Source organism: Oncorhynchus nerka, linkage group LG5 (genome assembly GCF_034236695.1).
Source record: "Oncorhynchus nerka isolate Pitt River linkage group LG5, Oner_Uvic_2.0, whole genome shotgun sequence".
Taxonomy (NCBI): Eukaryota; Metazoa; Chordata; class Actinopteri; order Salmoniformes; family Salmonidae; genus Oncorhynchus; species Oncorhynchus nerka.
The window spans coordinates 33,818,244-33,838,432 of NC_088400.1; the positions used below are offsets into that span (position 1 = coordinate 33,818,244).

At 44.8% G+C, this 20,189-nt stretch overlaps 1 protein-coding gene across 1 annotated transcript in view; it reads left to right on the top strand.

Moving 5' to 3' along the window:
• The first annotated feature begins 11,497 nt into the window (after positions 1 to 11,497).
• The window catches only part of LOC115115815 (fibroblast growth factor 18-like), a 67,196-nt gene continuing 58,504 nt past the window's right edge, over positions 11,498 to 20,189 (top strand). The window contains exon 1 of the mRNA XM_065018579.1: positions 11,498 to 13,327. Coding sequence (XP_064874651.1) covers positions 13,296 to 13,327 — 32 coding nt within the window. The 5' untranslated portion in view covers positions 11,498 to 13,295. The remainder of the gene's footprint in view (positions 13,328 to 20,189) is intronic.

Here is a 20,189-nt window from a genome sequence, read left to right on the forward strand (position 1 = left end):
CACACAATCTCCATGCACACAGCAGCCACAGGCCTCACGCACGGCAGCCGACTACATCTAACAACACAGTGAAGCCTCTCACAGTAAACTACATCCACCCAGAAGCCGTCTACTGAAACCCTATAGATTACACTTGTTAGACCAGGGATACTAGAACTTCCATCCCATTCACTATTCAATAAAACTGAGATTTCACTGCATAGTCAGGCTGTGTATGGGGAGCTAAACTATGTCTACCTACTACAGCCTGTAAATAATCAGAGGGTGACTGTGGGAATGTAAAGGGAGATTAATAACTAATCATAAAGAACGCTGCTGACATGACTCCAAACGAGTATTAAACACTTCAGCTTGAAAGTGTCAAAGAAAAGTTACTCAACTGGACTGTGTTTAGATCCATTTTCAACAGCAGCTGCGACGGATTCCCATACGTGGAACGCAGACGTTTCATATTCACAGGACTCATCTCACCGACAGTGAGAGAGGTACAGACCAGGCCGTGTGCCACCAACATCGCCGCTAATGAAAACAACATTTCTCGTTTCTCTTCATCTCTCGCGGCGTTAATTAATTCCTGGTGTCGCGCGGTCGCAGCTGTCGGGGCTCTAATCTTCCAGACGTGGACAAGTGGTGAACAGGTTCCCATTTCAAAGCCGGCGCACTGTACACATTCCACAACTCAAATGTATGAGAACGTTTGCAAGAAGGGCCCCTGTCATCAAAGCCCCGTTATAAAGTGTCTCATACATCGGCACATTGGGGAATGGTTGAGACTTGACTCGTGATTAATGCTGGGCTGATGCGCTGCCTTCGGAAAGTGTTCCGACCTCTTGCATTTTCCCACATTGTTGCATTACATTCTCATTCTAAAATGTCAATATATACACTGCCGTTCAAAGTTCAAAGTTTGGCGTCACTTAGAAAATGTCCTTGTTTTTGAAAGAAATCACTTTTTTGGTCCATTAAAATAACATCAAATTGATCAGAGATACAGTGTAGACATTGTTTAATGTTGTAAATGACTATTGTAGCTGGAAACTGCTGATTTTTGATGGAATATCTACAGAGGCCCATTATCAGCAACCATCACTCCTGTGTTCCAATGGCACGTTGTGTTAGCTTATCCAAGTTTATCATTTTAAAAGGCTAATTGATCATTAGAAAACCATTTTGCAATTATGCTAGCCCAGATGAAAACTGTTGTCCTGATTAAAGAAGCAATAAAACTAGCCTTCTTTAGACTATTTGAGTATCTGGATCATCAGCATTTGTGGGTTCGATTACAGGCTCAAAATGGTCAGAAACAAAGTACTTTCTTCTGAAACTCATCAGTCTATTCTTGTTCTGAAACATTAAGGCTATTCCTTGCTATAAATTGCCAAGAAACCGAAGATGTCTTACAACGCTGCTCAATTCACAGAACAGCGCAAACGGGCTCTAGACAGAATAGAAAGAGGAGTGAGAGGCCCCGGTGCACAACTGAGCAAGAGGACAAGTACATCAGAGTGTCTAGTTTGAGAAACAGACGCCTTAGAAGTCCTCAACTGGCAGATTCATTAAATAGTACCCGCAAAACACCAGTTTTGGCAAACTCCAAGCAGGCTGTCATGTGCCTTTTACTGAGGAGTGGCTGCCATCTGGCCTGATTGGTGGAGTGCTGCAGAGGTGTCTTATTCTTATCCATATTGTTTAAACTGCATTGTTGTTTAGGGGCTCGTAAGTAAGCATTTCACTATAAAGTCTACTACTGTCTACACCTGTTGTATTCGGCGCATGTGACTAATCAAATTTGATTTGATATTTGATTATGGAAGGTTCTCTATCTCCACAGAGGAACTCTAGAGCTCTGTCAGAGTGACCATCGGGTTCTTGGTCACCTCCCTGACCAAGGCCCTTCTCTCTCAGTTGCTCAGTTTGGCCGGGTGGCCAGGCCTAGAAAGAGTCTTGGTGGTTCCAAACTTTTTCCATTTAAGAACGATGGAGGCCACTGTGTTATTGGGGTCTTTCAATGCTGCAGAGATTTTGGGGTACCCTTCCCCAGATCTGTGCGTCGACACAATCCAGTCTCTGACCTCTACAGACAATTCCTTTAACCTCATGGCTTGGTTTTTGCTTTGACGTGCACTGTCAACTGTGGGACCTTATATAGACAGTTGTGAGCCTTTCTGAATCAGGTCCAATGAATTGAATTTACCACCAGTGGACTCCAATCAAGTTGTAGAAACATCTCAAGGATGATCAGTGGAAATGATGCACCCGACCTCAATGTCGAGGCTCATAGAAAAGGGTCTGAATACTTATGTAAATAATGTATTTCTGTTTGTTATTTTTAATACTTTTGCAAACATTTCTAAAAACCTGTTTTCGCTTTGTCAATATGGGGCATTGTGTTTAGATTGATGAGGAACATGTTTTATTTCATCCTTTTGAGAACAAAGCTGTAACGTAACAAAAAAATGGAAAAAGGGAAGGGGTCTGAATACTTTCCAGATGCCCTGTATCTCCCCATGTGACCAGAGGGTTCAGGTAGGAATGGAAACCACACAGCACAATGTCCAAAGATCACACACATACACACACACATAAACACACACACGCAAATTAATGCAAGCACACACACAAACTGCTCCCCAACCAAAACAAACCCCCCCCCCAAATGATCAGCATTTTCAGTGTATTAGCCTCTGCAATAGACCATGAAGTCCTGGTATGATAGCAGTGTCCATTTAGCCATTTAGGGGGGGATCAGGTGAATAGGCCTTGATCCAGCAACCCTGACGCTTCCAACACACCGACAGCATCACTGCTTCAGAAGAGTACGCAGCATCATCTGGATATGTGTGCAGCATCATCTGGATATGTGTGCAGCATCATCTGGATATGTGTGCAGCATCATCTGGATATGTGTGCAGCATCATCTGGATATGTGTGCAGCATCATCTGGATATGTGTGCAGCATCATCTGGATATGTGTGCAACAGAAGTTCAACATTCACCTTCTGCTTCCATTCCTGTCAAGCCGTCTACACATCCAGTTTGACTCGTACGTTGGATAAATCCAAGGTATGTTTGCACCACACCGAACACACTGCAACTGCCTCTGCACCGCAACGCTGCAAGGAAAACGCAGTGTTTCATTGGAAATGAATGTCATTCTGGCGTACCAAAATGTAATGGTACTGTCGGTGTGATCGAAGAGTAAGGGGTGATTGTCTATTAGCACCTGTGCCATAAAGGTTGTGATCTCTTGCCAGAGGCCATAGCATGCACACACCTCCACCTGTCCCTAGCCATCCCAAAATAAACCTACACCATTCAACCCCAAACTACACCCTAACCAGTAACCATCCCAAAATAAACCTACACCTTTCAACCCCAAACTACACCCTAACCAGTAACCATCCCAAAATAAACCTACACTTTCAACCCCAAACTACACCCTAACCAGTAACCATCCCAAAATAAACCTACACCTTTCAACCCCAAACTACCCCCCTAACCAGTAACCATCCCAAAATAAACATATTCCCTTCACCCTCCAAACTACACCCTAACCAGTAACCATCCCAAAATAAACCTACACTCTTCAACCCCAAACTACACCATAACCAGTAACCATCCCAAAATAAACCTACACCCTTCACCCTCAAAACTACACCCTAACCAGTAACCATCCCAAAATAAACCTACACCCTTCACCCTTAAAACTACACCATAACCAGTAACCATCCCAAAATAAACCTACACCCTTCACCCTCAAAACTTCACTCTAACCAGTAACCATCCCAAAATAAACATATTCCCTTCACCCTCCAAACTACACCCTAACCAGTAACCATCCCAAAATAAACCTACACCCTTCACCCTCAAAACTACACCATAACCACCATAATCTGCGAGCCCCTCATTACCACAGAACCTACCTGCAGTGATCCAGGAAATACTCCGGGCTCTAGTAATTTCATAGGCTATAACTTAGCCTAATGACTACAGTTAGGACCCAGTTTTTCCAGGTCAGGTCACATGGTCAGGAAACCCTGTCTCTGGATATATTACTGGTGCTCTAGTCAGTGATCTTGGGGTCAGGCCAGAATGCCCTCATATAATGAGAGCGCTGTTTGGGGATTTGTTCTAGTAACGAGAGAGAAAGGGCAGGCTTAAGCAATGCACCCTGGGTCTTTGTCTGGGCGTTGGCAGTATTGACGAGCGCTGATCGATGTTAATTGCTAGATAGAATGGCTGTATTGATGAGGCTCCAAGGAGGCAGCAGCCTACAGGCCTGGCTGGTTGGTTGGTCATCCCCATCCCTGAAGAGAGAGAGAGAGAGAGAGAGAGAGAGAGAGAGAGAGAGAGAGAGAGAGAGAGAGAGAGAGAGAGGCAGAGAGGCAGAGAGAGGCAGAGAGGCAGAGAGGCAGAGAGAGAGAGGGAGCCAAAGAGAGAGGCAGAGAGAGAGAGAGAGAGAGAGAGAGAGAGGGGCAGCGAGAGGGAGGGGCAGAGAGAGAGAGAGAGAGAGAGAGAGAGAGAGAGAGAGAGAGAGAGAGAGAGAGAGAGAGAGAGGGCAGAGAGGGGCAGCGAGAGAGAGGCAGAGAGAGATGAGAGGCAGAGAGAGATGAGAGGCAAAGAGAGAGAGAGAGAGAGAGAGAGAGAGAGAGAGAGAGGGGCAGAGAGTGGCAGCAAGAGAGAGAGAGAGAGCGAGGCAGCGAGAGAGAGAGGCAGCGAGCGAGAGAGGCAGCGAGACAGAGAGGCAGCGAGACAGAGAGGCAGCGAGAGGGAGCGAGAGAGAGAGAGGCGGCGAGAGAGAGAGGCAGAGAGAGAGAGAGAGAGAGAGAGAGAGAGAGAGAGAGAGGGGCAGAGAGAGGCAGCGAGAGAGAGAGAGAGAAAGAAAGAGAGAGAGAGAGAGAGAGAGAGAGGCAGCGAGACAGAGGGCAGCGAGAGGCAGCGAGAGGCAGCGAGAGAGAGAGAGGTGGTGAGAGAGAGAGGCAGTGAGAGAGAGAGAGGCAGTGAGAGAGAGAGAGGCAGAGGCAGAGAGAGAGGCAGCGAGAGAGAGAGAGGCAGTCAGTCAGGTCAATATCAGGATGAAGGACACATGTTAGAAATAGGTGTAAACAGTGCTTCTGAAAGTGAAATGGAGATGCTGTATGTGGTTGTGGGTGAGAGATAGATGAGGGAGAGAAAGAGAGGAGGGACATGACATGTGTGTTTGTTTTAAATATCTTATTTGAAGATCCATAGGCAGGAGCTACAGAGGCAAAGACATGAGAAAATAATATGCTCCCTCACTGCAAACAGAGGGAGAGACTGAGGGAGATACAGAGGAAGAGACAGAGAGACGGAGGGAGGGAGAGACAGAGGGAGAGAGAGACAGAGGGAGAGAGAGATGGAGGATGAGAGAGACGGAGGGAGAGAGAGAGAGAGACAGAGGGAGAGATAGACAGAGGAGAGAGAGACAGAGGGAGAGAGAGATGGAGGATGAGAGAGACGGAGGGAGAGAGAGAGAGAGACAGAGGGAGAGAGAGACAGAGGGAGAGACAGAGAGACGGAGGGAGGGAGAGACAGAGGGAGAGAGAGATGGAGGATGAGAGAGACGGAGGGAGAGAGAGAGAGAGACAGAGGGAGAGAGAGATGGAGGATGAGAGAGACGGAGGGAGAGAGAGAGAGAGAGAGAGAGAGAGAGAGAGAGAGGGAGAGGGAGAGGGAGAGATAGAGAGTGAGAGAGAGAGAGAAAGAGAAAGAGAGAGAGAGAGAGAGAGAGAGAGAGAGAGAGAGAGACAGATTTATTTAGATTTTATATTTATTACATTTCTACTATTGACTACCATTTACCATTTTATTGTTATTATTTTTGTATTTAATTTGTTATTATTATTTACTACCATTTTATATTATTATTTGCTATCGTTTATAATTTTGTTAAAATGTATACTGCATACATTGTTGCTTTGGCAATATTGACACAATGAAGCAGCTTGAATTTGAAAATTTGAGAGACAGAGGGAGAGGTAGAGCGAGGGAGAGAGAGACGGAGGGAGAGGTAGAGCGAGGGAGAGAGAGACGGAGGGAGAGAGAGACGGAGGGAGAGAGAGGGAGAGGGAGAGGTAGACAGAGGGAGAGGTAGACAGAGGGAGAGAGAGACAGAGGAGAGAGAGAGATGGAGGGAGAGAGAGGCAGAGAGAGAGAGATAGACAGAGGGAGAGGGAGAGAGAGACAGAGGGAGAGAGAGACAGAGGGAGAGAGAGACAGAGGGAGAGGTAGACAGAGGGAGAGGTAGACAGAGGGAGAGAGAGACAGAGGGAGAGAGAGACAGAGAGAGAGATTGACAGAGGGAGATAGACAGAGAGAGAGAGAGACAGAGAGAGATTGACAGAGAGAGAGAGAGAGACAGATGGAGAGATAGACAGAGGGAGAGAGAGACAGAGGGAGAGATAGACAGAGGGAGAGGGAGACAGAGGGAGAGATAGAGAGAGGGAGAGGGTGAGATAGGTGATAAAAAGAGAGGGGGAATTAAAGACAGAAAATGAATGAAAGAAAGACTTATGTGAAAGTGGGAGAGGAAGAGAAGGAGAATTGGAGAAAAAAAAAGGACACAATCACACCATGAGCAGTTAATCATGAAACATCTACACCTTTCTTTTTCCTGGAGAGTTCTCAGTTCTTTCTTCCTGTCCGCGCGATGGACGGAGAACCCCGCTGGAAAAGCCTGAGGTACCTTTAGATTTGCTATTTCAGTTGGCTATGTTGCTGTCGGATCATCTTTTACCCAGCAGTAAAAAGAGCATCTAATCAAATCAAATAAAATAAAGTTGTATTTGTCACATGTGCAGTGTCATGCTTACTTACAAGCCCTAAAACAACAATGCTTTAAATTAAGCAGTTTTTAAGAGAAATAAGTGTTTAGTAAAAAATAAAAAATAAAAAATAAAACTAACAAATAATTGAAGAGCAGCGAGACTATATACAGGGGGGTACCGGTACAGAGTCAATGTTCGGGGGCACCGGTTAGTTGAGGTAATTGAGGTCATATGTACATGTACATATTAGTTAAAGTGACTTTGCATAGATAATAACCAGAGAGTAGCAGCAGCGTAAAAGAGGGGTCCTGGTGGCCATTTGATTTGCTGTTCAGGAGTCATGGCTTGGGGGTAGAAGCTGGAAGTCTTTTGGACCTAGAATTGTCGCTCCGGTACCGCTTGCCGTGCGGTAGCAGAGAAAACAGTCTATGCCTAGAGTGGCTGGAGTCTTGGACAATTTATAGGGCCTTTCTCTGACACCGCCTGGTATAGAGGTCCTGGATGGCAGGAAGCTTGGCCCCAGTGATGTACTGGGCCATTCGCACTACCCTCTGTAGTGCCTTGCGGTCGGAGGCCGAGCAGTTGCCATACCAGGCAGTGATGCAACCAGCTGCACTTATTGATGAAGCCATTGACTGATGTGCTGTACTCCTCAATGCCATCTGAGGAATCCCAGAACATATTCCAGTCTGTGCAAAGCAGTCCTGCAGTCAGTCCTAGCAAACAGTCCTGTAGCTTAGCATCTTCTTCATCTGACCACTTTCTTATTGACCGAGTCACTGGTGCTTCCTGCTTTAGGAATCAGGAGGATAGAAATATGGTGAGATTTGCCAAATGGAGGGCGAGGGAGAACTTTGTACACGTCTCTGTGTGGAGTAGGAGCGCCACCTCTGGATGAGCGTTTTCCTGTTTGCTTATGGCCGCATACAGCTCATTGAGTGGGGTCTTAGTGCCAGCATCGGTTTGTGGTGGTAAATAGACAGCTACGAAGAATATAGATGAGAACTCTCTTGATAAGTAGTCTACAGTTTATGATGAGATGCTCTACCTCAGGCGAACATAACCTTGAGACTTCCTTAGATTTTGTGCACCAGCTGTTGTTTACAAATATACATAGAAAGCCACCCCTTGTCTTACCAGAGGCATCTGTTCTATCCTGACGAAAAAACCTTAAAACCCACCAGCTATACGTTATTCATGTTGTCGTTCAGCCACGACTCTGTGAAACATAAGATATTACAGTTTTTAATGTCTTGTTAGTAGGAGATACGTGATTATAGTTTATCTATTTTATTTTGCATTGATTGTACGTTGGCTAATAAGACCGATGGTAAAGGGAGACCCGCTCGGCGTCTGATCCTTACAGGACACCCAGATCTTTGTCCCCGATATCTTTGTCTCTTTCTCCTGCGAATGACAGGATGAGGGCCTTGTCGGGTGTCTGAAGTGAATCCTTCCCGTCCGACTCTTTGAAGAAAAAGTATTCCGCGAGCACGGGGTGAGTAATCGCTGTCCTGATATCTAGAAGCTCTTTTCGGTCATAACACACGGTGGCAGAAACATACGTTTCAAATTAAACAAAAGAACACACACAATAGCACAATTGGTTAGGAGATCGTAAAACGGCAGCCATCTCCTCCGTCGCCATTATACATCTAATGGGTAGACGACTGACACAATGTCTGAAAAAATATCATTCTTCAAGGTGACATCCATTTTACACCACTCCATAGCTAGATAGCCACAAAATACACTCGAAGTGAAATGGACTCCCATCGACTCATTCCTTCTGATGGGCAGGGGCATCATGCATCCCAAAAATCTCAGGGGGAACAAAGTACACTAAAGGTATGTGGACAACTGTTCCTCAAACTTCTCAATCCAAAATCATGGGCGTTAATATGGAGTTGGTCACCACTTTACTGCTATATCAGCCTCCACTCTTCTGGAAAGGCTTTCCACTGGACATTGGAACATTGCTGCGGGCACTTGCCTTCATTCAGCCACAAGAGCATTAGTGAGGTCAGGCACTGAGGTTGGGCGATTAGGCCTGGCTCGCAGTCGACTTTCCAATTCATCCCAAAGGTGTTTGATGGGATTGAGGTCAGGGCTCTGTGCAGGCCAGTCAAGTTTTTCCACAATGATCTCAACAAACCATTTCTGTATGGACTTCGCTTTGTGCACGGGGGCATTGTCATGCCGAAACAGGAAAGGGTCTTCCCCAAACTGTAGCCACAAAGTTGGAAGTACAGAATCGTCTAGAATGTCATTGTATGCTGTAGCATTAACATTTCCCTTCACTGTAACTAAGGGGCCTATCCTGAACCATGAAAAACAGCCCCAGACCATTATTCCTCCTCCTCCAAACTTTACAGTTGTCACTATGCATTGGGGCAGGTAGCGTTCTCCTGGCATCCGCCAAACCCAAATTTGTCCGTCGGACTGCCAGATGGTGAAGCGTGATTCATCACTCCAGAGAACGCGTTTCCACTGCTCCAGAGTCCAATGGCTGCGATCTTTACTCCACTCCAGCCGACACTTGGCATTGCGCATGGCGATCTTGGGCTTGTGTGCGACTGCTCAGCCATGGAAACCCATTTCATGAAGCTCCCGACAAACAGTTCTTGTGCTGACGTTGCTTCCAGGGGCAGTTTGGAACTCGGTAGTGAGTGTTGCAACTGAGGACAGACGATTTATTCGCGCTACTCGTCGGTCCTGTTCTGTGAGCTTTTGTGGCCTACCACTTGTGGTGAGCCGTTGGAGCTGCTAGACATTTCCACTTCACAGTAACAGCACTTACAGGTGACCGAGGCAGCTCCAGCAGTGCAAACTTGACAAACTGACTTGTTGGAAAGGTGGCGTCCTATGACGATCTCTTCAGTATGTGCTATTCTACTGCCAATGTTTTCCTATGGAGATTGCATGGATGTGTGCTCGGTTGTATACACCGGTCAGCAAATCAAATCAAATCAAATATATTTATAAAGCCCTTCTTACATCAGCTGATATCTCAAAGTGCTGTACAGAAACCCAAGGTAAAACCCCAAACAGCAAGCAATGCAGGAATAGAAGCACGGGTGGGCCTGAGATAGCCGAATCCGCTATTCTAAAAGATGTATATTTCTCTGCATATCTAAGCAGACCTCTTGAACTTTCTGTATCCTCTTGACTGGTGGTTCTTTTTTAAATCTTGGTAAACGTTTGAAAGGAATGTGAGTTTTATTCAGTACCTTTAGTTATTGCTTGCGATTCTAAAGTCTACCAACCTTGCCAGCAGGCGTGCCAGTTAAGATATACAAGCTAGCTACTCTATCTTGATTGATAGCTACCAAGAAGCCATTTCAGGCTACTTATGAGGTCCGGAGACTGGGAACCTATCTGGGCTAGCTAAAACCAACTTCATAAAATTGCTAGGTGGCTAGTTTTTTAACATAAAATTATTTTGGATTTGATTTATACAGGCCACATCTGAAGGGACACGTGCCCCTGTGCCTCATATGGGCATGACACATCTGAATTGGGATATTTCTGAAACTCTCATAGTCTAATAAAGGCCATGATTAAATTACACCAATTACCAAGAGCAAGCTGGGGCAAAGGAATGCCCTGTGTAATGACTGGCGCCCCCTGTGGTGTGTTGGAGTAAACAGTGGTCACATGTGTGTCTGTTTGAACCTGTGGTCCAGCGGGCTGTGGTCAGCCAGGTGGTTTATAAGAAGTGCCCTCCTGCCCTGGCCTGGCTAGCTGGACACCAGGCAGACCAAAGGAGTAAACTATCCACCCAGACACAGGTGCAGGGACGGGAAGAGGGCCAGTAGACGAGGAGGGCCAGGAGCTCTTCTATTAAACATGACTTAAAAGCCATTCAACCACAGTACCCCTACCCAGCCACGTAGCTGCTGTCATGTGCGCGCGTGTGTGTGTGTGTGTGTGTGTGTGAGAGAGAGAGAGAGAGAGAGAGAGAGAGAGAGAGAGAGGTATGGAAGGATTGTTGTGTTGGCTTGGCTGACCGTCTGCGGTTCTGTGGCGGTGAGAGAGAGAGTTGGGAGCGCAGAGCGGGCGTTGCTGCCGAAATCCCTGAGAAATGTTCGTTTTGGATCCGAGTCCATACTTACATACCGCCCTCCCACTTTTCAAGCGGACTGTCTCTCACTCTCCGTTTCATTTTCCCCTATTAAGGTTGAACTTATAAGTTATGAAACAAAGTCAAAATTCATAACTTTTTAAAGCCATATATATAATTATTTACTTTGAGGGTCTGCTCTGCTAGTCGTGCCCCCCACCCTCCCCTCTTCCCGCTCTTGCGGTCTCGCCCCACCATGGGTCCAGGGCAGAGGGGTGGCAGTGGTCGGGTTTCTCTTTCACTGAGGCGAGGCGAGGAGTAATCTGAGGGCAAAAGTAACTCGCCTCTTTTATTCCCCAGGGAGTTGTGAAAGGTGGCAAAAGAGCAGAGAAACCCACATAAACCCGTATTTTGTGGAGATTTGTAAAAACTCAGCCTTGTTTCCCCTTCCCCCTTACTTGCAGCCAGTGACATGTCCAACACGGTTTTGCCGGAGTTGGTCGGCATCACATAGCGACTGACTGATCTAATTTTGATCCATTAAGTGTGTGTGTGAGAGAGTGGGTGCGGAGAGAGAGAGAGGTGGCTGGTGGTGGGAAGGAGGGAGGGAGCGGTGGATTGATCCACGGCTGTTAAAATCTTGTTCTGTTTTTTCTTGGAGTGAGGTTTGTGCCTGCCGACTGACTCGCCTATCCCATACAGCAATCCCATCCACGGTAAAGACAAGCTTTTTGCGGAAGGAAAAAAAAATATATTTTTTAAAAGCGAAAAACAACATATATGTTGGAGCTGGAGAAAAGCCGCAGCTGTGTCCTTTTTGTGTTTTCCTCTCGCCACTGATTGGAAGAAGGAAACAGAGAGAGAGAGAGGGAGAGAAGGTGCAGGTTCTTGGATCGATTTGTCAATGTAAACGTCGTTTCAAGTGCACGCATTCACTTTACCCTTATTTCTTTACCAACAGAAGTACACCCGTTTCTTCTGTTCTGCAACGCTCGGATCTTTGTACCAGCCATATACACGTTGTTGTTTTTTCAGGAAAACGGCTAACTTTCTATTTTTAAAAAAATAAATAAAAATATCAGATTGCTTTTTTTCTCCTTCAAACAGTTTCGAGGTGATGTAATCGTTCTGTGTTTTGTTTGGTATTGTGTCGGAGCTCTGGGAGGACTGCAGCCAGGCAACTTGCGGCTGAGACAGACGGGGAATTCAGGGAAATCAGGTGCAAAGAGCGGCTTTCATTTCCGTGCTGTCGCGGGTGGCTGTGTCCGCCACCCAGTCACAGCTGTTCCCATCCTCTCCAATTCCCCCTCCCTCTATCACTGCATCCTTCCTCTCTCTCACTCCCCCCCCTCTATCACTACATCCCTCCTCTCTCTCACTCCCCCTCCCTCTATCAAAACATCCCTCCTCTCTCTCACTCCCCTCACCTCTATCACTACATCCCTCCTCTCTCTCACTCCCCTCACCTCTATCACTACATCCCTCCTCTCTCTCACTCCCCTCCCTCTATCACTACATCCCTCCTCTCTCTCACTCCCCTCACCTCTATCACTACATCCCTCCTCTCTCTCACTCCCCCTCCCTCTATCACTACATCCCTCCTCTCTCTCACTCCCCCTTCCTCTATCACTACATCCCTCCTCTCTCTCACTCCCCCTCCCTCTATCACTACATCCCTCCTCTCTCTCACTCCCCCTCCCTCTATCACTACATCCCTCCTCTCTCTCACTCCCCTCACCTCTTCCCTTTCATTCAACTCTCTCCATCTCCCTCTGAACTGGACCGCCAGAGACTTCGTGACCCATCGTGCGGAAGTAGCCATGACCGAGCCCGCCCTGCAGCACCCGGCGCCCGCAGAGCCCCCTTCTCCACGCCGCCCTCGCCTCCAGCCCGTCCAGGTACCCCGCCTCCCACAGCGCCTTACCTTGCCTCGCAGGGACTAGATACCTCTTTCTGCGTCTCATATCATCAAATTCGTCCAATGTGGAATTCTCTCAGAAGAAAGTTATTGACCTAGTATAAGGCTTATTGTAGCACCAAAACACCAGGACGAACGTGAATTACACATAACGTAGCGGGGGAGTCGATTGGACTTCCGCAGCTGTGAGCCGTGAAGGCGCTTTCACCTGTTCCTCTCAAGCCCGGAGGCTGCAGCTGTTTAATGTCCTAACCTCTCCCCGCGCTCCGCCCCTCCCCGCTCCACCAGCCATAGTGACAGCCAAGAAAGGTAGCCCTCTGGTCACAGTGGCACGGCCACCCCGCCCCGCACCGCCACACCCCACCCACCGCAAGCGGATGCCAACGAGAGTGTCCGCTGACTCTTTGACCCTCCACTCCATCCAGCGGATTATAAACACACAAGTGAACTCTCCGGACTGTCGGACCGGCTCTGACCGACAAGGAGACTGACTCTGGGCGAAGTTCCGTAGTGGAGGGGGGAAGAGATGCGGTCCCTTCTCTCCACGATCGCTGTCTTGTAAGTCTCTCTAACAACACATTTCTCAATAATGTTATTGATATATAAAACAACTTATGTTATGTAACTTATGTATAAGACTCAAACATAAATAGGGTTTCTCTGGCTATTTATTTGACTATCTCTTCCCATATGTCACCATAGAAACGTTTCAAGATAGGTCAGGTTGTGATTGGCAAACGTTTCAGTGTCACTGGGTTAGAGTTTGGGCTACGCCACTCGGACTTGTCATAAACACCTTTATAACCCTTTTTGCTGGTGTTGTTGACCAATTCAATTGGACCTCGGTTTATATGAAGTAGAGTACAGTAATTGGATTTAATCATAGTCTACACACTATAGCAAACATTCATTGGCTCATAGGCTACAACAATATCTAATGGAATAGGAAAATGTTGACATGCCAACTGCCACTGTGTTAAAGGATAGAGTGGAGTGCCTGCGGTTGACTATTTGAGGTGTGTCCCGTTAAAAGCCAGGAATTTATTTGTCTTTCTTTGTGTCGGCTGTATTTCTCCCAGATGGCAGTCATCTCCAGATAGTTCTCATTCCCTTGCTCAGACAACCTGTACAGGTCTCTCTCTCTCTCTCTCTCTCTCTCTCTCTCTCTCTCATATTGATATGAATCACACTGCTGTTCTCTCGTTAAGCTATTTACGATTTACGTATTGTGGTTGTTGTGGATGGCTGTTCACGAATCAAAATGTGTATTTGAACCCAATGATGGTTGAATTCAAGAAGTTTAAGCTGCCTATCAATCATTGTTTTTGAAACCAGTGGACAGCCAGTGAAAAATGCGCTCTTGCGACAGCAGCATAGTGCGGATCCCAGCCTGTGGATAAAATAAAATGTGATAATAGAAATAAAAGCTGAACTGAATCATTCTCTCTACGATTATTCTGACATTTCACATAATTAAAATTAAGTGGTGATCCTAAAATGACCTAAAATGGAATTTTAACTAGGATTAAATGTCAGGAATTGTGAAAAACTGAGTTTAAATGTATTTGGCTAAAGTGTATGTAAACTTCCGACTTCAACTGTATATATATATATGTATATATATATATATACTACCATTCAAAAGTTTGGGGTAACTTAGAAATGCCCTTGTTTTTGAAATAAAAGCACATTTTATGTCCATTAAAATAACATCAAATTGATCAGAAATACAGTGTAGATATGGTTAATGTTGTAAATTACTATTGTAGCTGGAAACGGCAGATTTCTTAAATGGAATATCTACATAGGTGTACAGAGGCCCATTATCAGCAACCATCACTCCTGTGTTCCAATGGCACATTGTGTTAGCTAATCCAAGTTTATCATTTTAAAAGGATAATTGATCATGAGAAAACCCCTTTGCAATGATGTTAGTACAGCTGAAAACTGTTGTCCTGATTTAAAGGAGCAATAAAACTAGCCTTCTTTAGATTAGTTGAGTATCTGGAGCATCAGAATTTGTGGGTTCGATTACAGGCTCAAAATGAACAGAAACAAAGTAGTTTCTTCTGGAACTCATCAGTCTATTCTTGTTCTGAGAAATGAAGGCTATTCCATGTGAGAAATTGCCAAGAAACTGAAGATCTCGTACAACACTGTGTACTACTACCTTCACAGAACAGCGCAAACTGGCTACAGCCAGAATAGAAAGAGGAGTGGGAGGCCCCGGTGCACAACTGAGCAAGAGGACAAGTATATTAGAATGTCTAGTTTGAGAAACAGATGCCTCACAAGTCTTCAACTGGCAGATTCATTAAATAGATCACGCAAAACAACAGTCTCACCGTCAATAGTGAAGAGGCGACTCCAGGATGATGGCCTTCCAGGCAGTTTCTCTGTCCGGTATCTGTGTTCTTTTGCCTATCTTAATCTTTTCTTTTTATTGGCCAGTCTGAGACATGGCTTTTTCTTTGCAACTCTGCCTAGAAGACCAGCATCCCGGAGTCGCCTCTTCACTGTTGACGTTGAGACTGGTGTTTAGCGAGCACTATTTAATGAAGCTTCAAAAACAAGGACATTTCTAAGGGACCCCAAACTTTTGAACGGTAGTGTATATATATTTAAACTCAGCAAAAAAAATAAACGTCCTCTCACTATCAACTGTGTTTATTTTCAGCACACTTAACACATGTAAATATTTGTGTGAACATAAGATTCAACAACTGAGACATAAATTGAACATGTTCCATAGACATGTGACTAACAGAAATGGAATAATATGTCCCTGAACATTGGGGAGGTCAAAATGAAAAGTAACAGTGAGTATCTGGTGTGGCCACCAGCTGCATTAAGTACTGCAGTGCATCTCCTCCTCCTGGACTACACCAGATTTGCCAGTTCTTGCTGTTAGATGTTACCCCACTCTTCCACCAATGCACCTGCAAGTTCCCGGATATTTCTGGTTGGAATGGCCCTAGCCCTCACCATTCCTGTCTTGCAAGAAATCACGTACAGAATGAGCAGTATGGCTGGTGGCATTGTCATGGTGGAGGGTCATGTCAGGATGAACCTGCATGAAGGGTACCACATGAGGGAGGAGGAGGTCTTCCCTCTAACCCACAGTATTGAGATTGACTGCAATGACAACAATCTCAGTCCGATGATGCTGTGACACACCTCCCCAGACCATGACGGACCCTCCACCTCCAAATCGATCCCGCTCCAGAGTACAGGCCTCTGTGTTATGCTCATTCCTTCGACGATAAACGCGAATCCGACCATCACCCCTGGTGAGACAAAACCGCGACTAGTCAGTGAAGAGCACTTTTTGCCAGTCCTGTCTGGTCCAGCGACGGTGTGTTTGTGCCCATACGTGACGTTGTTGCCGGTGATGTCTGGTGAGGACCTGCCTTACAACAGGCCTACAAGCCCTCAGTCCAGCCTCTCTCAGCCTATTGTGAACAGTCTGAGCACTGAGGGAGGGATTGTGTATTCCTGGTGTAACTCATGCACTTGTTGTTGCCATCCTGTACCTGTCCCGCAGGTGTGATGTTCAGATGTACCGATCCTGTGCAGGTGTTGTTACACGTGGTCTTCCACTGCGAGGACAACCAACTGTCCATCCTGTCTCCCTGTAGGGCTGTCTTAGGCGTCTCACAGTACAGACATTGCAATTTATTACCCTGGCCACATCTGCAGTCCTCATGCCTCCTTGCAGCATGCCTAAGGTACGTTCACACAGATGAGCAGGGACCCTGGGCATCTTTTGCTTTTTTTCAGGGTCAGTAGAAAGGCCTCTTTAGTGTCCTAAGTTTTCATAACTGTGATATTAATTGCCTACCGTCTGTAAGCTGTTAGTGTTTTAACAACCGTTCCACAGGTGCATGTTCATTAATTGTTTATGGTTCATTGAACAAGCATGGGAAACAGTGTTTAAACACTTTACAATGAAGATCTGCAAAGTTATATGGATTTTGACAAATTATCTTTGAAAGACAGGGTCCTGAAATAGGGACGTTTCTAATTTTTGCTGAGTTTATAAATACAGTACCAGTCAAAGGTTTGGACACACCTACTCATTCAAGGGTTTTTCTTTATTTTGACTATTTTCTACATTGTGGAATAGTAGTGAAGACATCAAAACTATGAAACAACACATGGAATCATGTGGTAACCAAAAAAATGTCGAACAACAGAATCTTCGAGGGTAGCCACCCTTTGCCTTGACAGCTTTGTACACTCTTGGCATTCTCTCAACCAGTTTCATGAGGTAGTCACTTGGAATGCATTTCAATTAACAGGTGTGCCTTGTTAATTTGTGGAATTTCTTTCCTTCTTAATGCATTTGAGCCAATCAGTTGTGTTGTGACAAGGTTGGGGGAGGAGGGGACCGCCACAGGAAAGGAAGACCCAGAGTTACCTCTGCTGCAGAGGATAAGTTCATTAGAGTTACCAGCCTCAGAAATTGCAGCCTAAAGAAATTGCAGCCGAGTTCAAGTAACAGACACATCTTAACATCATATGTTCGTAGGAGACTGCGTGAATCAGGCCTTCATGGTTTATTTGCTGCAAAGAAACCACTACTAGAACACCAATAAGAAGAAGATACTTTCTTGGGCCAAGAAACACAAGCAATGGAAAAAAATGTCCTTTGCTCTGATGAGTCCAAATTTGAGATTTTTCTTTCCAACCGCCATGTCTTTGTGAGATGCAGAGTAGGTGAATTGATGATCTCTGCATGTGTGGTTCCCACCGTGAAGATTGGAGGAGGAGGTATGATGGTGTGGGGGTGCTTCCTTGGTGACATTGTCAGTGATTTACTTAGAATTCAAGGCGCACATGGATACCACAGCACTCTGCAGAGATACACCATCCCATCTGGTTTGCACTTAGTGGGACTATACTTTTCTTTCTCAACTGGACAATGACCCAAAACACACCTCCAGGCTGTGTAAGGGCTATTTGACCAGGATGGAGAACGGTGGATTGCTGCGTCAGATGACCTGACCTCAACCCAATTGAGATGGTTTGGGATGAGTTGGACAGTAGACTGAAGGAAAAGCAGCCAACAAGTGCTCAGCATTTGTGGGAACTCCTTCATGACTGTTGGAAAAGCATTCTTCAGGGAGCTGGTTGAGAGAACGCCAAGAGTGTCAAAGCTGTCATCAAGGAAAAGGATGGCTACTTTGAAGAATCTTAAATGTAAAATATATTTGGATTTGTTTAAGACATTTTTGGTTACTACATGATTCCATATGTGTTATTTCATAGTTCTGATGTCTTCACTACTTTTCCACAATGTAGAAAATAATAAAACAAAAAAGAAATAAAGTTGTATGAGTAGCTGTGTTCAAACCTTTGACTGGTACTGTATATATTTCCATTGATTCTTGAAGAATATAACTTAGATACTGTATGACTCATGAGCTTAGTTCAACTTTCACTCCCCATTAGAACCCAAAATATAAGCTTGTTTTTCTCCAATGTTTATAAACATTGTAAATGTAAACAAACACTGTATAGCCTCATAACATGGTTAAAACCATAATGTTGATATCATGGATGGTCAGTCCTTGCATCCATAGCTCTGTCTATTAATCTGAGAGTGGTTACTTTTCTCCAGGCCCATCCCTCAGCTTTTTACCAAAACAGAGGCGGGGCAACCATTTTGTTTCATCTGTGGATTGGCCCTTTAAACAGCTGCATGTTATCAAGATATCAAGATATCAAAGTGTCCCCAACAAAATGGTTAACAATAGGCCTATAACAAATGCAGCATATTGCATTCATTTTTCACATGTAAATAGCACTTTTCAGTAACTCGCAATGCATGCCATTCCGTGAGCGCAGCATTTATTTTTAATCTCGAATCAAGGAGGACAATCAGTCCTCCATGACAACAAAATCATAAACAACAGAGTAGGGCTGACTAACATGTCCTTATTTGGGGGTTTATTCTCAGGTAAAACAATTTGGCTAATCTATACTTCCATATTTCCAAGTCCTATTCTTGAAGCTCAAGGGGTTCAACATTTATTGGAATGACTGTAATTCTGATAACCAAAGTCTTTTAAATGTAAAGATATAATTTAATCATGTTATTATATGTAGTAGAAAGCGATGGGTTAGTAGAAGCCTACATAACCAACCCATAAAGTAAAATGAACGATCCATATATGGCCAGCTACGTAAACTTTAACATTGATTTATCCTGCAATAGATGTCATTAAATTGGTAACATACATTTTTGTCTTCTTCTAATGCCTCTTAAGGGGAATTTAATCTAAAAGTAACTGAATGTAATCAGATGGTTAGAGTAATCCAAAAGTTGCGTTACTGATTACAATTCTGGACAGGTGAATAGTCACTGTAACTGATTACATTTAGGCAATAACCTTCCCAACCTTGTTGCCAAAGCAAGTGAAATATATAATAAACAAAAGTGAAATAAACAATAAAAAATGTACAGTCAACATTACACTCGCAAAGGTTCCAAAATAATAAAGTCATTTTAAATGTCATATTATGTCTATATACAGTGTTGTAATGGTGTGCAAATAGTTTAAGTACAAAAGGGAAAATAATAAACATAAATATAGGTTGTATTTACAATGGTGTTTGTTCTTCACTAGTTGCCCTTTTCTTGTGGCAACAGGTCACACATCTTGCTGCTGTGATTGCACACTGTGGTATTTCACCCAACAGATATGAGAGTTTATCAAAATTAGATTTGTTTTCGAATTCTTTGCGGGCCTGTGTAATCTGAGGGAAATATGTGTCTCTAATATGGTCATACGTTTGGCAGGAGGTTTGGAAGTGCAGCTCAGTTTCCACCTCATTTTGTGGGCATTGTTGCCATGGCCTGTCTTCTCTTGAGCGCCAGGTCTGCCTTCGGCGGCCTTTCTCAATAGCAAGGCTATGCTCATTGAGTCTGTACATAGTCACAGTGGTCAGGTATTCTGTCACTGTGTACTCTCTGTTTAGGCCCAAATAGCATTCTAGTTTGCTCAGTTTTTTCGTAAATTCTTTCCAATTTGTCAAGTAATTATATTTTTGCTTTCTCATGATTTGGTTGGTTCTAATTGTGTTGCTATCCTGGGACTCTGTGGGGTCTGTTTGTGAACAGAGCCCCAGGACCAGCTTGCTTAGGGGGCTCTTCTCCAGGTGCATTTCTCTGTAGGTCATGGCTTTGTTATGGAAGGTATGGAAGGTTAGGGAATTTGGGAATCGCTTCCATTTAGGTGGTTGTAGAATTTAACAGCTATTTCCTGGATTTGGATAATTAGCGGGTATCAACCTAATTCTGCTCTGCGTTATGTTGTATATATTTTTGCAGAATTCTGCATGCAGTTTAAATTTGGTGTTTGTCCCATTTTGTGAATTATTGGTTGGTGAGCGGACCCCAAACCTCACAACCATA